Source organism: Heliangelus exortis, chromosome Z, assembly GCF_036169615.1.
Source record: "Heliangelus exortis chromosome Z, bHelExo1.hap1, whole genome shotgun sequence".
NCBI lineage: Eukaryota > Metazoa > Chordata > Aves > Apodiformes > Trochilidae > Heliangelus > Heliangelus exortis.
Genome location: NC_092454.1, coordinates 28867408 through 28887271, shown reverse-complemented (window position 1 = coordinate 28887271; position 19864 = coordinate 28867408). Strand labels below are relative to the sequence as shown.

Genomic DNA, 19864 nt, shown 5'->3' with positions numbered 1-19864 from the left:
TTCAGCCAGTGGCAATACTTGACTTAAGAGATGCATCAAGCAACAGTAATGAGCACTGTTTTTCTTAATGCATGTGTCTTTATGGGCTGCAAACCCTTCTGAGCTGTCTCTTTCAGAAATCTAGAAAAAACAATGTCTGTTAAGGGCTTGCTCTGTACAAGTGGGTAATTTCACCAGGTAAATACTGCCCAGGAACTGAGGGTGGCAGGCTTGCAGGAGGAAGTGCTTCCACCATCAAGGGCATGGTCCTGCAGCAGTCACAACAGAAGGGCAGAGTAGTTAAGAGTAAGCAAGACTCTAGCAACAAGGCAGATCCAAGGTGAAGCCAGGGAAGCTGGGACAGCAGCTCAGAGTTAGCATCAGCAAGGTACCTCTTGTATCTCAGTGGTACCTGTAATGTAGCTCAGAGACCTGAGGTTAGGAGCAGCTACCTGGTGAAGGCAGGAGGGACCTCGGTGGGTCACCCCATACCCCACAGCCCCATGCAAGCCCCAGTGGCTGCACCATGACAGGGCTGGTGGCCAGCATGAGCAGCCAGACCCCGGGGGGATGCAGAGTGCACACAGGGTTTTGACATGAGGTCTGTGACTGCGTAGCGTGAAGTATGAAGCCTAGCTTTTGCAGATAAATTCACAGGTGAACCACGTTAGTCCAATGTTTCAAAATATTAATAGATTATTTAGAACTAGACTCTGCAGTGTTAATTTAAATACAGCAGAATTCTTGCCCTCTATGCTTCTTTCTCCATGTGGTTCACTACCAGAATCAGCAAGATGCTTCTGTCACTCTGGCCTTTGCATTTCTTTTGACTTGCTTTCCTCTTTGACATGCTTTCTGACCTACATTGGAAAGAGTAGTCCCACTGTTATGAGGTGTATCAGCAAACTGTAACACAGAGAAAACTATTAATAGATTTTTAAGGAGAACAGAAATATCTTTTGTCTGCTTTTTTACTGTTGGGATTCATTTCCATTGTATCTCTTTTTAAATTAATCACCCCTGTCCCCAGTTTCCCTGTCCTAAATATTTTGAGGATATAATTTACTAGCTCAAGAGTGCTTTCAAAAGATTTATAACTTGATTACTGTAATTTTAATTTCTCTGGAGGTTAGTAGCTTTAATTCCAGGAGTTCTTAATCCATGAGTGATTTTGCATTAACTTAAGAATTATCCTTGCTTCCTGCTTGAAGTAGCAACTTTTTTTCTTTTTTTAACACCTATGTAGAATTATTTTTTTCCACAAAATTACATAAAAAAGAGTAACACATTTATGTTCCAATATTTGACTAAATGTAGAAGGCCGTATGCTATAGAGTATTGTTTCAGTCAATTTCACTGTACAGTTCCAAGGTCCTGCCAGCTCTTATACTGAGCACATTTAACAGCTTTATTTATTAAATGGAGACAGGGTGGCGGTGACATAAAGAAAGATGCTGCAATTTATGGAATGCAGAAAGAATGATTTCCATTTAAATTCCACAGATCACTCAATATACAGGTTCTGAACATAACCGTGGGAATTGCCACGAGAACATACACAGTGAGGCTAACAAAAAGGTAATTGTCATCAGCTGTCCAAATAAGCCCATGTGAAAAAAGCTACTCGTAAAGCACTAACAGTCCTTATTCAGTCCTACAAACAAACTGTTTTTCTCTGGAGACATATTTTAGAGACTCCTTTTCTGACACTGGTGTTTGTCTAGTAAAGCAAGACACAGATTAACTTTAGTCAGTGAGTCACATTTTGTCTAAGAATACTTGTACTAAACATCACTTGGAGAGGTTCAAGAAAAATAGACTATAGGACCGGCATTTGAGTTGTGAAGTACTTCTTTTCATTGAATGCTATAAGCTAGCTGAACAAAGTCAGTGACCTCAAAAGTATTTGACAATACTTTGCTTTCTCGCATGCGTCATTTCTCTAAAGAAATTAAGTGTTAATATGAGGCAAGAGAAAGCCAGGAAGTCTCTAAAAGTACATCTAGAGAAAACATAGTACCTCAGGGTAGTTCAGAACATCCATGACCAATGGCATAGGATTCCTCATTGTAGCAGAAATATGTAAGTATAAAAGCAGAGGAATACTACAGTGAGTCATATTTAATGTTGGTTTGAACTATGAATTTCACAACAATGCCAATTTTTTAATGGCAGATTACAGGTATTTAGGTAGTTGTAAGCTTCTTTTAACAAAAATTGTTTTTTTTGTGGCCATGATAATGGAAGTAGAGTTACACTGCTTATACATCAACTCTTTTCCTCATCTGACAACAGAATACGGCTTTGTTACTGAGGGGGTATACGACAGATTAATACCATCACAAAATGATTTCCCCCCTGTCTTTAATTTATAATTCTAACGAAATGCTTGGATAGAAACAAAGCTGAATGCGTACAGCTATTTTAATGCTAGCAATTTGTAGAACTGTAACCATCTGTCAAAAAAAAAAATTCTTTTTGTAATTCCAGGAGAAAGCTCAAATATTTCTGCATGCCCTGAAAATGAGAATTGGATTCCTACATACTGACAGGAGATGGATTAAGACATAATCCTTTTCTCACTGTTCCCCACTAGTCAATTTAGGCAGTCCTTGATCTTTGAGCTGACTTTTGTGGATCCTATTCACAGGCATCTAACTCTTCTCTTACATTTTTTCAGGCACTGTTATCCAATGTGATGTCTGTGAATTCAGCTAAGCATACAAGCTCTTGAGCTGAACACTGAAACTATGCCTGTAGCAACTACTTTTTCTTCATTATTCTTTTATGAAGACAAGTAACATTTGCTTCTAGGCATGATGGCTTCATATAAAGCAAGAACATAGATCTCACTTTTACGTACAGATACGCTTAAAACAGTAAAAAAAGATTGTAAAGGAGAAATATTATAATTGGAAGAGCTGCAAATAGTAGGACTTCAAAACACACCTCACCCTTGAAATTTAATCCCTACTTCTCCAAAATAATGGTCTCTTAGTCTCTTTCTATCTATTTTTGCTTGGATTATTATAGAAATAAGGATCTGCTTTCAAATCTACAGGACAGTCCAAATTATCGTAGCTTATGTTTTGATTCTGTTTTTTTAAAAAGAATTTTCACAAGATAAGGGCTTTTCCGCACTTTCTTATAAAAACTTACATAGCCAGGAGTAAGTGCTGGTCTCTACCAGGGAAGGGGCAAGGGGCTTTCCTCCGTCTATCTGATAGGCTTAATCACCTCTAGTTCCCTAGGAAGGACTTATGCCCTAATTTGGGATATACTATGTTAATACCAGTTTGTAGTTTCTTTAACACATTTATTTTTAAAAATGTAGGAAAGTTGTCCAAAGTTTGCAAGATTTTATGCAGCTAATGGAAGTTTTTAAAAGGTGTCTTTTTCAGCTACACACATGGTGGTAGCTATTTTAGAACCTCAACAGAACTAAGCTCCAGAAGTACTGAATTTCATAAATACCTTAGTTGTTATTTTGAAAACAAAGATACAACCTTCAGTACAGTAAGCACTGTAGAAGACTGACTGTTTATCAGCCGGCTGCACTGAAAGAGCAGGACTCAATATTAGAATTCCTATCAATGCATAAAGCAGGTTTAAGACCACCTAAAAAAACTGAAAGTGTGCAAGTCCATGGGACCTGACAAGATCCATCCCAGCTCCTGAAGGAACTTTCAGATGAAGTTGCAAAGCTGCTTTCCATCATATTTGAAAAGTACTGGCAGTCTGGTAAAAGTTCCCACTGACTAGAAATGTCTCTCCCATTTTCAAAAAGGGAAGGGAAGGGATGACTCAGGATATTACAGACCAGCCAGTCTCATCTGTGCCTGGTAAGATCATGGAGCAGATCATTCTGAAGACCCTGCTAAACACATGGGAAATGTGGAGGTTGTTGTTGGCAACCAGCATGACTTCACAAAGGGCAAATGGTTGCTGACAGGTCAGTGGCCCTTTATTATGGGGTCACAGTGTGCCAGTGGACAAGGGAAGAGAAACTAATGTCATCTACCTGGATTTGTGCAAAACATTTGACACTGTCCACACAACATCCTGGTCTCAAAATTGGAAGGGTATGGATTTGGTAGATGGACCACTTGGTGGATAAGGAATTGGCTGGATGGCCACACTCAAAGATCTGTGGTAAATGACTCTATGTCCAAATTGAGACCAATGATGAGTGGCATACCTCAGGGATCAGTACAAGGACCGGTGCTGTTTAAAATTTTTGTTGGCAGCATGGACAATGGAATTGAGTGCACCCTCAGCCCATTTGCTGATGACACCAAGCTGAGTGGTATGGCTGACACACCAGAGGGAAGGGGGGCCATCCAGAGGGACCCTGACAGGCCTGAGAGGTGGGCTCATGGCAACCTTATGAAGTTCAATAAGGCCAAGTGCAAGGTTCTGTACCTTGGTTGGGGTAATCCCAAGCATAATTACAGGGTATGGATTGATTGCCCTAAGGGGACAAACTTAGGGGTGTTGATTGATGAGAAGCTCAACATGAGGCAGCTATGTGTACTTGCAGCCCAGAAGCCAACTCTATCCTGGGCTGCATCAAAAGAAACATAGTCGGCAGGTTGAGAGAGGTGATTCTGACCCTCTACTCTGCTGTCATCTCACCCCACCTGGAATATTGAGTCTAGTTGTAGTCAACAACATAAGAATGACATGTAAGTGTTGAAATAAGCCCAGAGGAGAGCCACAAAAATAAGCAGAGGGCTGGAGCACCTCACCTATGAAGACAGGCTGAGAGAGTTGAAGTTGTTCAGCCTTGCAAAAGAGAAGGCTCCAGGGAGACTTTACAGTGGCCTGCCAGTACTTGAAATGGAACCTACAGGAAAGCTGGGGAGGGTCATTTTAGAAGGGCATGTAGTGATAGGAGAAGGGGTAATGGTTTCATAATGGAAGAAGATAGATTCTGGGTATTAAGAAGAAATTCTTTAGTGTGAGTGTGGTGTGACACTGGAACAGGTTGCCCAAAGGAGCTGTGAATGCTTCCTCCCTGGAAGTGTTAAAGGCCAGGTTAGATGGGGCTTTAAACAGTCTTGTCTAGTGGAAGGTGTCCCTACCCATGCAGTGGGGTTGGAACTAAATGATCCTTAAGGTGCCTTCCAAGCCAAATCATTCTGTGATTCTATGAGCTTTCTGAACAAGTGGCAGCACACCCCACCCCCCAGCTCTCCTTCACAACAGCCATTTTGTGAATGAAGTAAAGAAACATTTATAAAAATTGGAACTGTTCAGGAAGTGCTAGACCATCATGATTCTTACCATTCTTACCCAGAAATCATGTCCTTTCTCCATTATGAACTTAATTTTATTAACATCTACAACAAAGCATTATATAAGTACTGTTTGGTCTTGCTGCTTTGTAAATTACAAATCTGAAAACTTGCTCATTTATACTGGCAAGTTTCTTAAAGAACTCAGTGTTCAGAAATATAAGCAAGCTATACATTTTCATATATTTATTACTACACCTTTGGTTTGGTTTTTTTAATAGTGGTAATCAAAGAATCAAAAGCTGACACAAGTTTTAATATCTTGTTAGATGAGCGAAGTAAAAGAAGTATGTTACATCCTTCTCTTCTGCAGAAGCTTGACTTCACACCACAGTTATGACAGAAGAGAGACTTAAGATGCCCAGTATTGAGGAGAATTGCCCTATCAGTATTGTGTGATATTGCTTCTGGCTGATCAAAGTTATCATCATGATCCACTGGGGGAGGACGCTATGCTAGTAAGAAAAAAAAGACTTCAAAATAGACTTTTCACAGTCAGACTTAAAAAAAACCAACAGTATGTAATTTGGTTTAAATAACCTTAAACTTTATTTTAGAATTTTTAAAATGCAATGCATTAGAGCATATTATTTAGATTTTTAACATCTCTGCTTTATTTTATAATCATAAAATAATAATCTCTGGCAGTCATTTACAAGAGTGGAGAAGTTATTTGTTAATCAGTATCCATGAACAGAGTACTGTAAAAATTCCTTTAATGCTATATATGCAATTTTCTCATGTGCATATTTTCTCTGCCTATTGTTAATTTGCTGCTAAACATTTCACAAATATTTGTGCTGTCTTCAGATTTTGACACTCCAAACAGCCAGTTTAATAAATGAAAAAGAATGGATTATGACAAGAAATCTCTCAGCAGAGATGTTAATAAAAATGCCTTAATTCTGGGTTTGTTGGAGGGCTTTGTTCTGCTTCACCCTCTTTAATATTATGTAGCATCAGAAAAGTCCTCTGAAGAAGAGCTGCTTTTTCTTCCAACTGCTGTCAAGCCTTTACTTCTTAAATAACATTCAGTAGTGTATATGAAATGTAATCTACTTTAAAAATTGTGTTACTGGCATATTTTCTCTCTCTAAAAACAACTTCTGTAACAATACCTTTATATGTTGAATCTTTTTTTATTACCTTTATTATCTTTTTTATTATCTTTCACACCAAATTAATAATAATTTACTACTAAGAAAAACTGTCAGAGTCAGCATTTATATTTCAAATTTACAATAAAGTACATTTCAGTCACATTTTACATGTCATTTATGTAAAAATTGATCTCCAGAAGTAAAAAATTATTAGAGAATAAAAATGATAAAGTGAGAAAAGAGAGAAGGCATATCTGAACATAAATATCAAGTATATAAAATACTATTATAGATAATTATGTGTAAATACTGGCAACTTATAACTGTTTTCTCATACAATAGCTCATATAGACTGTCCCTTAATAGCCTGTTGTTAGGTTGTTTAAAGTTTCAATTTCCCAGATAAGATCATCTCATGTACTTCTTTGGTTAACAAGACATATGCTTTCTTAGAATTATCTAAAAAATAAAGAGGATCAGTAATAACAGATGGATTAAAACCTTCATCCACCAGTTGAAATTTTTGTTGCTTGAATGTTCCAGTGATCTCCATTTTTTTCTATCAAATAGAGAAAGATTTATTATTCAATAGAAGAGCTCATTTCCATTTGGTCATATTCATGCTTGGTTTTGAAAATCCTACTTGATATAAGGTTAATGCTATTTATTCTCATCACAGTAGAAAACTAGAATCTTCATGCTATTCTGGACCAACACTCAGAGACATTGAAAAAGTTGTACTCAAAAAAGTATATACATGGAAAAAGTCCATGACTTTCTGCATCACTGAGCAGTGTCTTACCACAGTCTCACTTCTGGTGTAGCCCCAGCTTGCTGAGAAAATCTACTTTCTTCATTTGTGCACAGTATAAAATGACATATCATAAAGAATCTGAGAGAAAAAACTGTAATTTTTAAGAACTTCTTACTTATGGAACTCAGGGAATTACCTATATAATTATGGACACCTTAAGTAAAGGGTTGAAATAGTCACATACTAAATTAGCTCATACTTGTACTAAGCCAGGTCCAAGTAAAGGCAGATCTTTACCACACGTGATATTTTTAAGCTTCTTTTCAGTATCACCATGTCTCTTGGAAAAAACCCTTCTTCTGCCCATTATCTTATCTTCTGTCTTTACATTTCTATAAAAATGCAATGTCCAAAACTGAAAAGTTAAGGATTATCTCCAACAACTCAGATATTGTATATAATCCAGATTTACCTCCAGGTTATATCTAGCTGCTCTTTTTGATCTAAGAAACATCCTGACATCTTCTGAAGTATGATTACATGTCAGATCAAGATCAATAAGGTTTTTAATTTTTCCCATGGAGTTCCACCCACTACTTCCTTTCCTGGATAATGACAGCAGTATTAATAGCAATTAATCCGTAATCCAAACATTTAAGTACTAATCGAAGTTCCAGATATTTGATATGGGTGTAGCCTGGAGGCTACATCCAAGATTCAGATTTCTTGTGCCTAGCATAAAGGATTTTTTATTCATCTGTGTAGCAAGAAATCTAGACTAGATTCTCATAAGTTCATAAAACGACTACTGCAATGTTCTCAAGTGTAATCTTGTTTGCTCATATCAGCATGCTGCTGCAAAACTTATCTCCCCAGGCTTATGAGATATATATACGTAAATATAGATATACATATACCCACACACACAGATATTTCAGTTTCAAGGTCCTTCATAGTGTCTTTCTTTTTTTCCCCTCTATTCTGAATCAACATTCTATCTCTAATTAGTGCAGGGAATCACCTTTCATAACTTATTTTCTCTTTTCAAATAATAATTTTTTATTCATTTCTCTTATGACTTCACATACTTTCTTCATAGACATATTAGAAAATATTTTTATGTTTACCTTTGTCTTGATGTTCTCAAAACACAGAAATCAAGATGCTCATCAAATTTCACTAATCATGAATGATCAGTGTTTCATGTTCTCTATGCTCCCTAATTTTTTCTAGCCATATATAGTTTGTTACATGTAGTTACATTTCCATTTTTAACTTTTGAGAGAGGGACTATTTTTTTCCCGAATTGTTACTAAAGCAAATAGCGATGACTTTGAAGATTGCAGTTATTATAATAATGTACATTTTAAATTCACCATTTCAATTTACCTAGTACCTTTCTGAATTCTTTAACTTTTGTCATTGTATTACCCAGCAAATAATATTTCATTTACTATGCACAGTGTCTCTGGCTCAGCAATACTTCTCTTTTTTCTCATTTTCACTCAAAAAAATGGATTTTAGATTATTTTCTCCAGATGCAGCTGTTCACATTTTACTAATCAGGGTCTTTTTGTTTTCCCATATTAATACTTCAAATCTCCCTATATGCTTTTTTATGACCTCTAAACCTATGCATTTGTGCAATTCCTCTTATTTTAATATAATCTGCAAATTTTGACTTCTTGTGTAATTCCTTTCCCAGGACTCCATTAGGCACAGTAAACAGGACCAGTTATAAAACCGATCAAGCGATACATGGACAGGCAGTTTCTGTTATTCATTTTGCCATTCAAATGGTGCAGATATTTGTATACACTGTGTAATAAAGCAGCTTACCTGGACTCTTAAAAATAGAGGACAAGCATAACTTGGTAGATAGGTCACTACGTGCTTGTACATTTGGTCCAAGTCTAATGACATATTCTGCTTTAAAATAAGAGAAGCCATTCCTGCTTTTCCTTCATGATCTGGGGGAAAGGAAGAGAGGTGGAAATTATGAAACATGAAAAAAGTTGACATTTTATTGATGAACCTCACAAAAAGAACTACAGTGATTAATAAACTGAGAGTCATACCTCAGTATCTTTTGATATCTGAGTTTCCATAAAATTGGAAGATTACGTTGCTATTTTTGTAATACATTACATATATCTGCAGATCACTCAAATGAGTAAGTTAAGGAGTAATGCAGTAAATAAGTCTGGTAAATAAGAATAAAGGCAGTTCAATATTCACTACCAATAAATGAAAATAAATACCAACACTATTCCTCTCTGAAAAAGAAGGGTTCTGAGCTTCTTAGCAGGATTAACTAATTATGTCTTCTCTTCAGTTTTGGCATGAATCTCTTGTCAGTATCTTCTCTCAGGATGGCAGTTTAAAAGGAAAAGCAAAAGCTATATGAACAAGCAAAGCAATATCAGAGCTTCATTTACTATTTGCCATCATGAGGCAGATGAATGAATGGTTTGGATAGGGAGGGACATTAAAGATCATGTAGTTCCAACCCAGTTCACCTTGTTGAACTTCATGAGGTTGTCATGGACCCACCTCGCAAGCTAGGTGCCTCTGGATAGTCTCATTTCTCTCCAGCATGTCAACCCCACCACAAAAAAATGGTGTCATCAGCAAAAATGCTGAGGGTGCATGCATGGATGTATCTTGTCAGATCCCATTGACATGTGCACTTTCAGGTTCTTTAGATGGTTACAACCCTGACCTACCCCTACTTTGAGTGGGTCTTCATTCTTCTAGTCCCTACCTTTAGCCTTTGACTTCTGTGAGTTGGGTGGTGTAGCTTGAACACTTGTGAGTAACTGAGGCAAAAAAGCTGTTGAGTACCTCAGCTTTCTTCATATCCCATTTGACCAGCTCTCCTGTTTCCTTCTGGGGAGGGCCTTGGTTTTCCTTAGTCTTCTTTTTTGTTATTGAAAGAACAATATAGAAGCTTATCTTTTTACCCTTAATGTTCTTGGCTAGATATAATTCTATCATGTCTTCAGCTTTCCTAACCTGATCCCTGGCTTCTTGGACAATTTATCTGTGTTACACTCAGGCTACCTGTCCTTCCTTCCTCCATCTGTAGGCTTCTGCTTTATGTCTGAGTTTGCCCATGATCTTCTTATTTACCCATGCAGGACTCCTGACATTTTTGCCAGACATCCTCTTTGCTGGGAGGCAGCACCAGTGAGCTTCAAGGATGTGATCCTTGAACGTTCAACAGCTTTCTTGGGTTCCTTTTCCTTGCAGGGCTTTGTCACCTGGTATTCTACCAAGCAAGTCTCTGAAGAGGCCAAAGTCTGTTATCCTCAAGTCCAGAGTAGCAAGATGTCTATGTGCCTTCCTCGTCCTGCTCATTGTCTTAAGGGTCTTGAACTTTACCATCTCATGGTCACTGCTTCCAAGGATGCCCTTGAGTTTTGTGTTCCTCACCAGCCAACCCCTGTTGGTGAGAACAAGGTCCAGCATTGCACCAGATGGAAGAACTATTGCTCTGTTCTGCAGATAGTTGAATTTTCCTAGTCAAGAACTGCAAATCAAGTCTTTACCATCAAGCTATACTCAACTTTGCAAGTTAGGTTTTAATTTTAAGCAAAGGATTGGTTGTTGACATCAAAACTACTTTATCCTACTACTTTATCTCACTGGCAGTGTGTGCTGCATTTACTTCAGGATATCTTTTATTGTAACAGTAAAAATTATGCGGTTCATATGGCAAATAATTTTTTTAACATAATTTTTTTTTAAAATTGTACTTTGAGATCAACCATAGTGTGCTCAATCCTGTAATAAATAGTACCAAATACTTAGCTTTCTTCTGTAAAGTATTTAAGGTGAAGAAGATTGTTTTTGTGTAGAGTGGTTAGGGCAGAGAGAGTATTAGAGGAATAAAAATGCATGTGTGTTAACTTATATATTCTCTCCACTACTAAGGCAGCCAATTGGTGTTTCTGAGCTCTGTGGTATATTCAGCAGAATATGGACCTCTGTAACTTATCTGGCATGAGCAGCCTGTACCTGTTCGTGTCACAGCTGTGACTGCTCTATGCCCCGTTGTAACCAAGAGAGCCTGGGTAATATGCCTGTTTTCAAAGGCAGGACTCAAGAAGAGTCCTGTCCCATATGCTAGCTCAAGAAAATTATAAAGGGAAAACCTACAAAATCTACAAAAAACCTACAAAACCTGTATTTGTTAAGGTAAAAGCAGTGTATTATTTTCAATCCAGTATTTTTCTTTCTTTTGGCCAGTATGTTAGACGCACTGAACCATATTGTAGCAAAATGTCACATTGCCTATGGATATGTAAATTGCTAAACTGTCACTGAAGTTAGGGCTTTTCTTTCAGAATGAGAAAATATTTGTACCAATCTGTTCTTTTCCTACCCTCACACCCAGACCAATATGTGGAATGGCTGAGGTCTGAGGACTTGAGTGTCACTGCAAAATTATGCCCCAGAATTTGCTGGGGAAGTTTCATTTTGTACCAAGTGGTAAAGAAGTATCTGAGTGTGGATGCGGTATAGAGACATTTAAAAAAATACAAAAAAGAGAGAGTGAAACTAAAATAAATAAACGTAATTATTTTTGACATTTAGTGTATGCATCTTGACATTTTCCTCTGCAAGTGGGGATGGTCAGTGATGAAAAAAATGTCTATTTAAAAAAATGAGGTTGGAATTATCATTAAGGGGAGGTAAAATTCTGCTAGGGCAAATAAAGATCCACTTGTTCTGGTGAATCTGGACTCATTTTCACAAAACTTTCTCAGGATACCCAGAATATGGTAAAAAAAAAACAAAGTTCCTAAGAAGATCATGGCCTAAATTTTATCGTCCTCACCCAAGTCAGGTAAATTCAGCTTTTTAAGAGATGAAGCAACTAAGTTGTCCCTTGACGGCATTACCGTACCTGTAGTAGCCAAAGTAAGGAATGTTTTCAATTGGCCTACAAATGACATGTAGAAAATCTCTTTGGCAGTTGCTTTTGAATGTTTTTTTTTCTTTGAGGCAAAAGGAGGTAAAGGGAGGAGCAGTCTAGTTTGCATTTTTTAAATGAAAAAAAAATACTGGGGGGAAAGACAAAAAAACCTCTCAACTCACAAAAACAATGTGATGATTCATTCTCAGTACCTTGTCCCCATCCAGAAGTGCAACTAATAATCTGATGTGCATTCTCACACACAGCATATATTATAAAACACATACCAGAATTGACGAAACATCTTCATTAGGTCAAAGCTATTTTCAAGCAAATTATTTCCTTCTGTTTCAGATTTGCTGCCTTGAATAACACTATTCACAGTAAAATTAGATGCAATGGTTCAGTAGACAGCCAAAAAAGTTGCACAGTGTTTAGTGGTTAAGGTGAACCAAAAAACATAGGGCAGAATTGCTCTCTACTACACTCCTCCTCCACTCAGTTCCACTGTCCATGTCACCAGCAAAGATATTTGGTCCCAGTATTGACCTTTGAGGAATGCCACTTATCACTGGTCTCCATTTCAACATCAAGCCATTGACCACTACTCTTTAAGTGTGACCATCCAACCAATTCCTTATCCACCAAGTCCATTCATCAAATCCATAACCTTCCAATGCTGCGCAGGACAGTGTCAAATGTTTTGCACAGGTCCATCTAGATGACCTCAGTTTCTCTTCCCTTGTCACCAATGCTGTGACTCCATCATAAAAGGCCACCAGATCTGTCAGACATGATTTGGCCATGGTGAAGCCATGATGGTTGCCACCAACCACCTCCATATTTTCCACTGGTCCTCAGCAGAGCCTTCTCCATGATCTTGCCAGGCACACAGGTGAGACTGACTGGCCTGTGGCTCCCACTGTCTTCTCTTTGTCCCTTTCTGAAAATGGGAGTTATGTTTCCCCTTGTCCAGTCAATGGAGACTTAACCAGACTGCCAGTACTTTTCAAATATGATGGAAAACAGCTTTGCAGCTTCATCTGCCAGTTCCTTCAGGACCCATGGCTGGATCTCAGGTCCCATGGACTTGTGCCTCTTCATGTTCCTTAGATGGTCTGAAACCTGCTCTTCTCCTACAATGGGTGGGTCTGCCCTCCCACAATCCCTGTCTCTGTCTTCTGCTACTTGGGTGGTGTTGCCAGAATCCTTGTCGGTGAAGGCTTAGCCAAAAAAAGTCACTGAGTACTTAAGCCTTCTCCATATTCCTTGTGACCAGGTCTCCTGTTTCCTTCTCGAGAGGTCCCACATTTTTCCTAGTCTTTCTTTTACCACTGACACACCTGTACTAGCTTTTCTTGTTGCCTTTAATGTCCCTGGCCAGATTTAATTTGATCTGGGCTTTAGCTTTCTTAAACCTGATCCCTGAGTGCTCAGACAACTTCCTTATACTCCTCCTAGGCTACCTGTCCTTGCTTTCCACCCTCTATAGACTTTCTTTTCATATTCAAGTGTGTCCAGGAGCTCCTTGTTCACTCATGCAGGCCTCCTGGCATTCTTGACTGCCTTTCTATTTGTTGGGATGCATTGCTCTTAGACTTGGAGGACGTGATCCTTGGATACTGACAAGCTTTCTTGGGCTCTCCTCCGCTTCAGGGCTTTATTCCATAGTGTGCCCTACCAAGCAGATCCATGAAGAGGTTTAAGTCTGCTCTCTTCAAGTCCAGGGCAGTGTGGTTTCTGCATGCCATCTCCTTGCTGCCCTAAGGAGCTTGAATTCCACCATTTCATGGTCACTGCAGCCCAGGCTGCCCTTAAGCTTTATACTGTCCATCAGCCCACCCTTATTGGTGAGAATAAAGTATAGCATAGCACCTTTTCTTGTTAGTTCCTCTACCACTCAGAGAAGGAAATTGTCACTAATGCATTCCAGGAACCTCCTGGATTGCTGGGGCCCTACTGTGTTGTCAATGTAGCAGATATCTGGCTGCTTGAAACCCCTCACGTGAGTGCAAAGCTGCTCCTGTCTGTCTGTAGAGGGTCTCATCCACTCAGTTTTCCTGGTCAGGTGGCCTGTACCAGACCCCCAGTGCAATATCACCTGCCCCTGTCTTGCCTCTGACCCCATTCTATAAGCTCTCAGTCGGCTCATTTCTCCCCAGGAGGAGCTCCATAGACTCCAGCTGATCATAGCCAAAGAAGGGAACACCCCCTTCTTTCATCCCCTGCTTATTCTTCCTGAAGAGCTTGTATCCACCCAGCTGCCTCCTGCAGAGTGGGGCCTCACTTAGCATATGCAGCAGTTGCTTGAGAAGGCATACACCATAAACACAAATGGCTAAGCCTCTGCCTTTTCCTAGAATTTTTTTACTTAGCATGTGATACAACATTTCCCCTCAGTCAGTTTGAGCACTGTCCTGTCTATGTCTACCTCAAACTTCTTGGCCAGCCCCCAACATAATCACTGCAAGAAGAAAACCTTGGTACTGTGCAAGCTTTGTTCAGTAATAGACAAGTGTTGGAGAAGGATTAGGCATTACTGCTTTAGCCACTAGTGCAAAGCACAGCACTGTATGTGGTCCTATGAAGAAACTTCCCTCTGCCCCAGCCAGAGTTTGTAGACATCAAGTAAAAATTTAGCATGAATGGAAATCTCATAAAAATTATGAGATTATCTCAAAAATTAACCAAAACACAATTTAAAAAAAAAATAATTCTGTTTTAGTAATTTATTTTATGTTAGTCTTCTTTTTCACCTTGTCCTTGGCTTTATGATATATTTTTGCAGATGGTTTATGAGGCTAATTAAAAAGTGAAGAAGACAGAAGAATGCCCTCATACCCTTTAATTCTTACCTTGCTGACATGTTATTTTTAGACACGGATATGTGGACTTTCACAGATGTGAATTTAATAAGTCTTTAATTTATATTATATATCTATCAAAAATTCAAGAAATATAACTTTTCAAAAATACACATCACTGCAGACACACAAAAATATGGGATTCACTGGCTTATTCACAATCTATTGGTGTTTTCTTTATCTACTTTTACATTTAGCTAAGCATTGAATTCTGATTCAGTCATAAGTGATTTGTAGGTTTAAAACATAAAATAGTAGTTATGAAGGTAACAACTAACCTAGGGGAAGAAAAACTTACAGCTAAAGCTTCTTTTACCTGGCACAGATACACCATACACATTTGCTTCTTGTATGAAGTCCAACATTATAATAACATCAGAAACTTCTGTGGTTGCAACATTCTCCCCTTTCCATCTAAAAGATGTGAAAATATAACTTAATCCCATGAAAACATATGGACACCTCCTATTTAAACAGCATTAACTTCAGTAGGAACTTTGTTCATTTCAGACTAACCACACTCCACATTTATTCCCACTTATCATATTGATCTGATCACCAGAAGATAACACCTGCACACATCTTAAATAAAAATCTATCATGCCTGGAAATTAAGCTCAGATGTAAATCACATGTAAATCTAGCGAACCAATTATTTTAAAAAAAACATTGTATTTTCAATGCAATTTAAATGGTACTTGATAGTAGCTATTACTACAAAGCACAATGAAAGCTTATAGTTATCTGATATAATGGTGTTCAAAATTCTGACATATATCCAAACATATCAGATGTGACCAGTCTTTACTATTTGACACATATTTGTCCACCTCAGTACTGAACTTCCTTGCTTGCAGCAAAACCACCACCAGTTACTGTTCAAAGGACTGTTCAAATGCTGTAATTCCACAGAAACACTTTTTACAAAATTAAGCCCTTATCATCCTTAAGGTAATTATAAACTACATCACAGTAGTAATAAACTGAACATTTTTGTAGAAAAGAAGTAGAAATGCATGTCCCTGCTTTTTAATGAAGAAATGTGAAAAGAAACAATTATTGTACCTGAAGGTATCTCCAACCCTGTCCCAAAAATAAAGAAAATTCTCATGGTCTTGAACGATTAGATCTCCAGTATTAAAATACATATCTCCCTTCTTAAATACCTCACAGAGTAATTTTTTTTCTGTGTGTCTCTTACTGCCAGCATAACCAAAGAAGGGATTCTTCACATTGACTTTGGAAATTAGAAGACCTGGCTCACCTATACAGAGAAGTTGAAAGAATTTAAACATAAGTTATCATTGTACATTTCCTGAACTTTAAGGTAATATTCATCTGGTACATACAGTTTTACAAGACCAGGAACCAAGTTTGTCAGCATTCAGTATATGAGACCCAGTCATAAAAATGTCCATTTCTGCTGCTTCAGCATTCTTGTGGTCATCTTTACATGCAAAGTGACCATAAAGACACAGTACAATATTGTTTAATTGGATTCCCAGTAATTTATATTTCTTCCTGATGAATAATGATACAACTTTCTCCCAGAATTGCCATCAATTGTGAGCTCACTACTAGGTTTACTATCCTCTCAAAGTATGTATTTCAAGGGAATGTTATGGCTTATCCCCCAAACCATACTGGATTTCCAGTGCTGACTCTCAACTACATCACTTCCTACCATAAAAATAACATCAATAAAAAGCAGGTGTTGAACTCAGGCTTTAAATCCCTATGTAGCCTCATTTCTGAAGGTATCAGAACACTTAAGAATTTTAACTAATGTGATATAGCCTTCCTGCTTTCTTTTAGGAGGAAAATCTAGTAAATTTTAATTTTTTCTTTCTCAAGAAATAGGCAGATGTGGAGATAGAATTATCCTGTTATGCATGTAGATTATCATAGTCCTAGTCTGTTGAAAGTGAAATAGATGTATAAATTCCTAAGTTCAGAATGTGCTTCCAAAAAGCTTGTCACATTACTTGATAGTGGAGACACCAATTGTAAGTATAGAAATATTAAAAAATCAAACTGTGTCCAAAGTTACTAACAATTTTTAGCTTAAGACTGCCTCCTCATAAAAGAGAGATGCTGCTTTTTTTTAAACTGGCAATGTTTAAGGTGAAAGTTCACCTGTAGTGTCATTGGAGCCATGATGCTCTGAAGATACAGGACATGGGTACGACAATGTCTATAGATAATTGCTTTTTATTAGGCTGACTGGAATAACTAGAAAAGAATTAGACCAAGTGTATACTTAGAGCATATGTTCCCTTCACAAGTCCATTTGACATTCCTACAGACAATTTCTTACAAAATTTCATGTTTTGGGAGCTCTGTTTTCCTGACAGTGCCCATATTGGATTAAGACATATTAGAGAACCTCTTGACTCCTTTGGAAAATCTGTTTGAGCTTTCTGTTAAAGCTGTCTGCCTGACCTTTAACATGAGGTTTTTGCCATTCAGCTTCCAGGTATTAATTAAATCTGTTACCTTCCAACAGTAAAATAGGAATGCTTCAGTATCTGATAAACACTTTGAAAATAGGTCTAACTGAGATAAATCAGTTATTTGAGAAGTATTTTGGAGAAAGCTATAATTAAGCAACCTCTTTTTAAAAAAATAAGTAAATGATTGCTTAATCATCTCACAGTCAGGAACACTTCCTCTCTCACCAAAAAGCATTTACTCCAATCCACCAGTCTTTCTGTTAGATGTCTTAGGCCACCTTCTCACTATGTTATCCTCCTTTAAAACCCATGAATGTGATTATCTGTATTCAGAGTGATCACTGTTTTTCTGTAAATATATCCAAGGATCTCCTAAGTTCTTCTGGTGTAAGGACTTGTATCTTTAATAATGTTGTAGTTGATAGTGGTGTAGTACACCAATAGAATAGCAAAGCTACTTAGAGATTCTCTGGAATATATATATATATATGAATTACAGTCAGAAGACCATCATATCATCCTATTAAAATACATACTTACCTTTCTTAACCTTTTCACACCAGCCATGCTTATTTCTAATTGGTTCATATTTTTGGAAATCATACTTGATTAGATCAAATGGGAAAAAAAGCTGAAAAAGGGAAAAAGGGTCAGTTATTCAAATACACAGCGGCACCTGGTGGCACCATATAAAAGCAAGGAAACCTTTACTCCAGTCTTACTCCTCTAGAAGCAGATTGAGTTGCATTTAAAAATGAAAATACTCTTATGTAAGCATAAAACATTTCCTGGAAGTAAAGAACATCAAAGCAATTTTGTAATCGTGTAACTTTCAAAAATATAACCATAATTTTGTTAATTTTCTTACAAATAGGTTATGGGCTCTACATGTCAGTGTAAGAGCCTACGTCAGTGAGGATAACAAAAGCATAACTGGAATTTGACATTTAATGGTGGTGGCTGGTATGAAAAGTGTTCTTCAGATCTTCTGGCACCTAAAACAACTGGAAAAACAAAGTTATAAATCTCCTTACAAAGGGAAACCTGCTTTCTGTTGGGCTTTACACTTCTTTGCTGGCCTCAGTTCTTCCATCAATCTTTCTCAGACTGCTGCGTGGCAGATTGAGCACCAGCAGAAGGATATGTACTCCCAGACTACATAACTGTGTGTGCTACATCAGGGTTACTTCTGCATTCTTTCAAAATACTGTGAGCCCCTGAATTCTGACACTGCTCACCTAACTGAGCTCCTAGTTGTTTTCCACTTAACCTTTCTATTGTTTAAGGACCCCAGAGAAAGTAGACCTGAATACACTGAAAATACTTTTCATCACCATTAAAACTTGCAATATTTTTTTTTCTGCAATATACAGGGTCTGATTCATATTTTACTTCATTTTTATACTGTGATATAAATCCAAATTAGATCTTTTGAGTGACATTGCCAGGTATCATATGTCTGATACTATATGGACCGGTGTGTTTGCTATGTGGTCCATAGTTTACTTCAGCTTGCCCACTTTGGGATTCTGATTTCCCTTTGCAGAAGGTGTTTCAGCAACGTATTTAACAACTAATCAAACCAACCATGTACAAACATCTTTTCATGGAGAAATCTTACGAAGCAGAGAAAACAACTTTTAAATAAAATTAATAAAAACCTGCAGTCTTCACAATAAAGAAATAAAAAGTAATTTAAGGATGATGTTATGAAAGTGACAGAAGTGAAGGGTAGGATGTTAAAACATAAGCTTCTTTGCTTTTTTGTGACTAATTTGGATGAAGAGCTGTATAATTTTTTTATCCTAATTTGAAATGTTACTGTAACTGTATCACATAATTTTGTTTTCAAGTAAGTCTGAATAAATTGAAACTAGGATCAAATATCAAGCAGACAATTTCAGTCTCAAATGAATAAACTTGTTTCACTGGGTCTTTTCAATGTTCACCACTGTTTTCCTTCTACACTAAGTCTGAAAAAAAAAGATATTTTTAACAGTTGACCAAAAATTGAACAAAGTGATAGCAAGAAAAATCAAGCAATGATCCAAGAAATGGACACTTTATTTAAAAAGTGAAGGTTTTTTTGGTGTTTTTTTCACTGTTATTTTCACTTTTTTTTTTTTTCTCTTTTATTTAGTTTCTTAGATGACCTAAAAATTTATTGAGACTTCTACAGCATATGTAGTTGCTGCATACATTTTTTAGTGCCTGCAGTCTTGGAGTATTAACTGTGCCTGTTCCAGATAACTTTTTGAAATAAGTTGTGCAAATACATAACTAAAAAGAGAAAACATTACGTACTGCATTAGACATGCAGAATGAAACTATATCAATGTACGTTCTGTGGAAAAATCTGTATCTATGCTATCAGCTTTCTTCTCTTATTAAATACTAGAAAGTTAAAGCTGCAGAGCAAATCACTGAGTCTGCATACAGGCCTACATTTGTTTAGCTAATTGTTTAAAATCTAAAAGTGGGCCTCAGCTGTTGAAG

The 19864-nt window shown here is 37.3% G+C and overlaps 1 protein-coding gene across 2 annotated transcripts in view; it reads right to left on the bottom strand.

The window, feature by feature from the left end:
- Positions 1–6462: 6462 nt before the first annotated feature.
- SLC27A6 (solute carrier family 27 member 6) overlaps positions 6463–19864 on the bottom strand; it is a 42635-nt gene continuing 29233 nt past the window's right edge. For both annotated transcript variants that reach the window (XM_071730073.1, XM_071730072.1), the window contains 5 exons: positions 17909–17999; positions 15981–16179; positions 15232–15329; positions 8970–9100; positions 6463–6935 (listed from right to left, as the gene is read on the bottom strand). In XM_071730073.1, coding sequence (XP_071586174.1) covers positions 6759–6935; positions 8970–9100; positions 15232–15329; positions 15981–16179; positions 17909–17999 — 696 coding nt within the window. In that variant the 3' untranslated portion in view covers positions 6463–6758. The remainder of the gene's footprint in view (positions 6936–8969; positions 9101–15231; positions 15330–15980; positions 16180–17908; positions 18000–19864) is intronic.